Source organism: Parasteatoda tepidariorum, chromosome 2, assembly GCF_043381705.1.
Source record: "Parasteatoda tepidariorum isolate YZ-2023 chromosome 2, CAS_Ptep_4.0, whole genome shotgun sequence".
In the NCBI taxonomy this organism is placed as follows: domain Eukaryota; kingdom Metazoa; phylum Arthropoda; class Arachnida; order Araneae; family Theridiidae; genus Parasteatoda; species Parasteatoda tepidariorum.
Window position 1 is genome coordinate 42,287,787 of NC_092205.1, and position 2,696 is coordinate 42,290,482.

Sequence of the window (2,696 nt, forward strand, 5' to 3'; positions counted from 1 at the left end):
TCTCTGGTTATTTCAGTTTCCGTTTTTAAAAGCGCTATATGTTGAGTCACCTCAGATAGATTTGGCATGTGACATTTTTAGCGGCAATCATAGGTCGATTCACCGTGTAACAGAAATAGTAACGTAAACAAAACAAAGCAAACGTTGCCACCGGCGGAAAAGAAATAAAGCCAAAATTTGGGAGCCACGTAAGAGAATTATATATATTAGATATTTAGATCTATTGGTAAACAGAAGTGATTTTTCTAAGTAATATTTTTTTTAAATAACATTTATGTTGTTATAACGTTATATTGTTGAAACAAATTTCATGAGTTCACATCCTTAATTTAATATTTTCGCTTACCAAACGAAAGGATATATTAAAAACCTTTTTTTTTTTTGTTGCCTGCATCTCATTGTGCATGAAGCTGATCGTTATGTTCTAAATCATTTAACCGATCTCTTTAACTGTAATTTATAACAGTATATTAATTTTATTTGCACTAAAATAATAATTATTAAACGGTGAATAAGATTAGACCACCTTTTTAAATAACTTTACCTTAAAATGTAAGGCAGATTTACATTATAATAATAAAAAAACAGCAATTCTCTTAGTTTTAAACTCTTGAATTAAAAGCGTAATAATAGCAGTACAGGAAAATAACTTTAAGTTAGGGATTCAAAAATAATTATAGAAAAGCAAGAACTTTATGACTTTTATTAATTTTATGCTGACTACAACCAAAACAAAAAGGAAAATAATGAGGAAAAACTGGATCACACCACGTGATTTTCTGGCCAATAAAAATGCACCGACAGCAATGGAAAACTGCGCTGCGACACCATCATTAGATTTTTATATATAGTAAGATTTACTTAGCAACTAAGTTTTTATTTCTGTGAGATACAAAAGTTTTCTTTAAAAAAAACGTATTTAACTAACTATTCAACACTAAACTATTACTTACAACTTAACAAAATGAATCAACTGAACAAATACTGAACTTATAGTTAATTTATTAACACTGTTTAACCATTTCGCACCTAACGGGACAAATAAGTCCCAAGCAAATTTCAAAAAGATCTTTTGGGACAAAAACGCTTCTTTGTCTAATTGCAGACTTTCCCACCAATCCTGCCAATATTTTTGAAGGTATTTTCATTCACAGAACATAGATGGTACTACCGTACATAATGCTGCCCTACTCATAGTTTATGCTACCAAAATTGTTCTGTTGTAAAAAAAAAAAAAAAAACTCGTCGCGAAAGGATTAAATTATTATATAAATCAAATAACAAAATTAATTATCACAAAATGACTACAGTTTCACAAATTTAGAAAAAGAAATATCCGCGTTTTCGATGCATTGTAAGAGAAATAAATTTATAGGTAAAGCAGGACGTTTCTATGTATATTTATACATGTGCCTTATGCAAATCCGCAATTCTTAACCGATCCACAACGAATTTGGTGCACAAAAAAAATGGATTACCCTGAATAACTTTTTAACTAATGATCAGTCGGATCTTCCCGTTCTAGGACTCCCATCTTAATGGCTCGAGTGAGTGACCTCATATCTGCAAACTAATTAGTGCAGACGTAATTTTAAGTTACGAAATCAGATACAAAAACGTATTTAATCAGAACAAACATACATTGTTTTTCTAACGGATTTGGAAAATTTTGATCCCCGAAATAAGGGGGGAGCTGCAGTTTGGAGAGCGAGATTCTGTTGAAATTATTGTACTGTTGAGTATTGACATGTCTGTTAAAAATGAAAACCGTAGTCTTGGTTAATAAAATCAAAATATTAGTTATTTAAACATTCATTTGGTAACTTTTCAGTTTTTATGGTAACGGCTCACCGAAAATTCCGACTTTCAAAATCAGAATTAGACATTTAAATAAAATACAAAATTTAGTAGTAAATTTAAACAAATAAGGAATTTTTATGTGATGCTCTTAGGTATCATTATAAAATTATCAAACTGTATCACGCATCGCAATATTTTGATACTAATTTTACCAAAATCATTGCCAGAGCACTTCGGTTAAAACTGCAGCCAGAAACAACGTAAAATGTACCATTTTCTGGTAGTTTTGACTGTAGTTTTTTTCTCAGTGAAGACTGTTTTTATTGTGTGTCCCTTTTGCTTTTCTCTGTATTCATAAAAGTGAAATTCTTGTTATAGTTTAGCCAATCACATACTCGTGGTAGTTCTTCAGGCGAATCCCGTATTATTAGATCTAGCTATGGACAGAGTTTTTTTGCGGAGATGATGCCTTATTCTTACGACATGTGGCGGAAAGCAGAAACAGAATCTGGCAAAAAACTTATGGAGTGAGTGTTTATTCAAATCTAACTTTTTAATTAATTTATTTAAATGGTCTGGTTGGGTTCTCAGGTTTTTAGATTTTGAAACACATCAAGGTTTTAATGTCAATCTCACAGGTTTTAATGTCACTGCAAATATTGTTTTGCCGATGCTTGTTTGATGTGGAAATTGATTTATAAGGGAACATTCTACAATGTTTAGGAAAAATTTTTCCTCACTCAATTTCGTTGTCGTATCTATATCTATATACATAATAATAAACGCGGCTGTGTGTGTGTGTGTGTCTGTAATCACAATATATCGCCCCGGAAGTCTCGCCCAGGCACGAAACTCGGCACATAATTGTTGTTAGAGATTGTAATATGTTTTTATAG

General features: G+C 31.3%; 1 protein-coding gene across 3 annotated transcripts in view; it reads left to right on the top strand.

Moving 5' to 3' along the window:
• Positions 1-2,696, top strand: part of LOC122268225 (peroxisomal sarcosine oxidase) — a 41,397-nt gene that overhangs the window by 27,365 nt on the left and 11,336 nt on the right. For all 3 annotated transcript variants that reach the window (XM_071177492.1, XM_071177490.1, XM_071177491.1), the window contains exon 3: positions 2,179-2,327. In XM_071177492.1, coding sequence (XP_071033593.1) covers positions 2,179-2,327 — 149 coding nt within the window. The remainder of the gene's footprint in view (positions 1-2,178; positions 2,328-2,696) is intronic.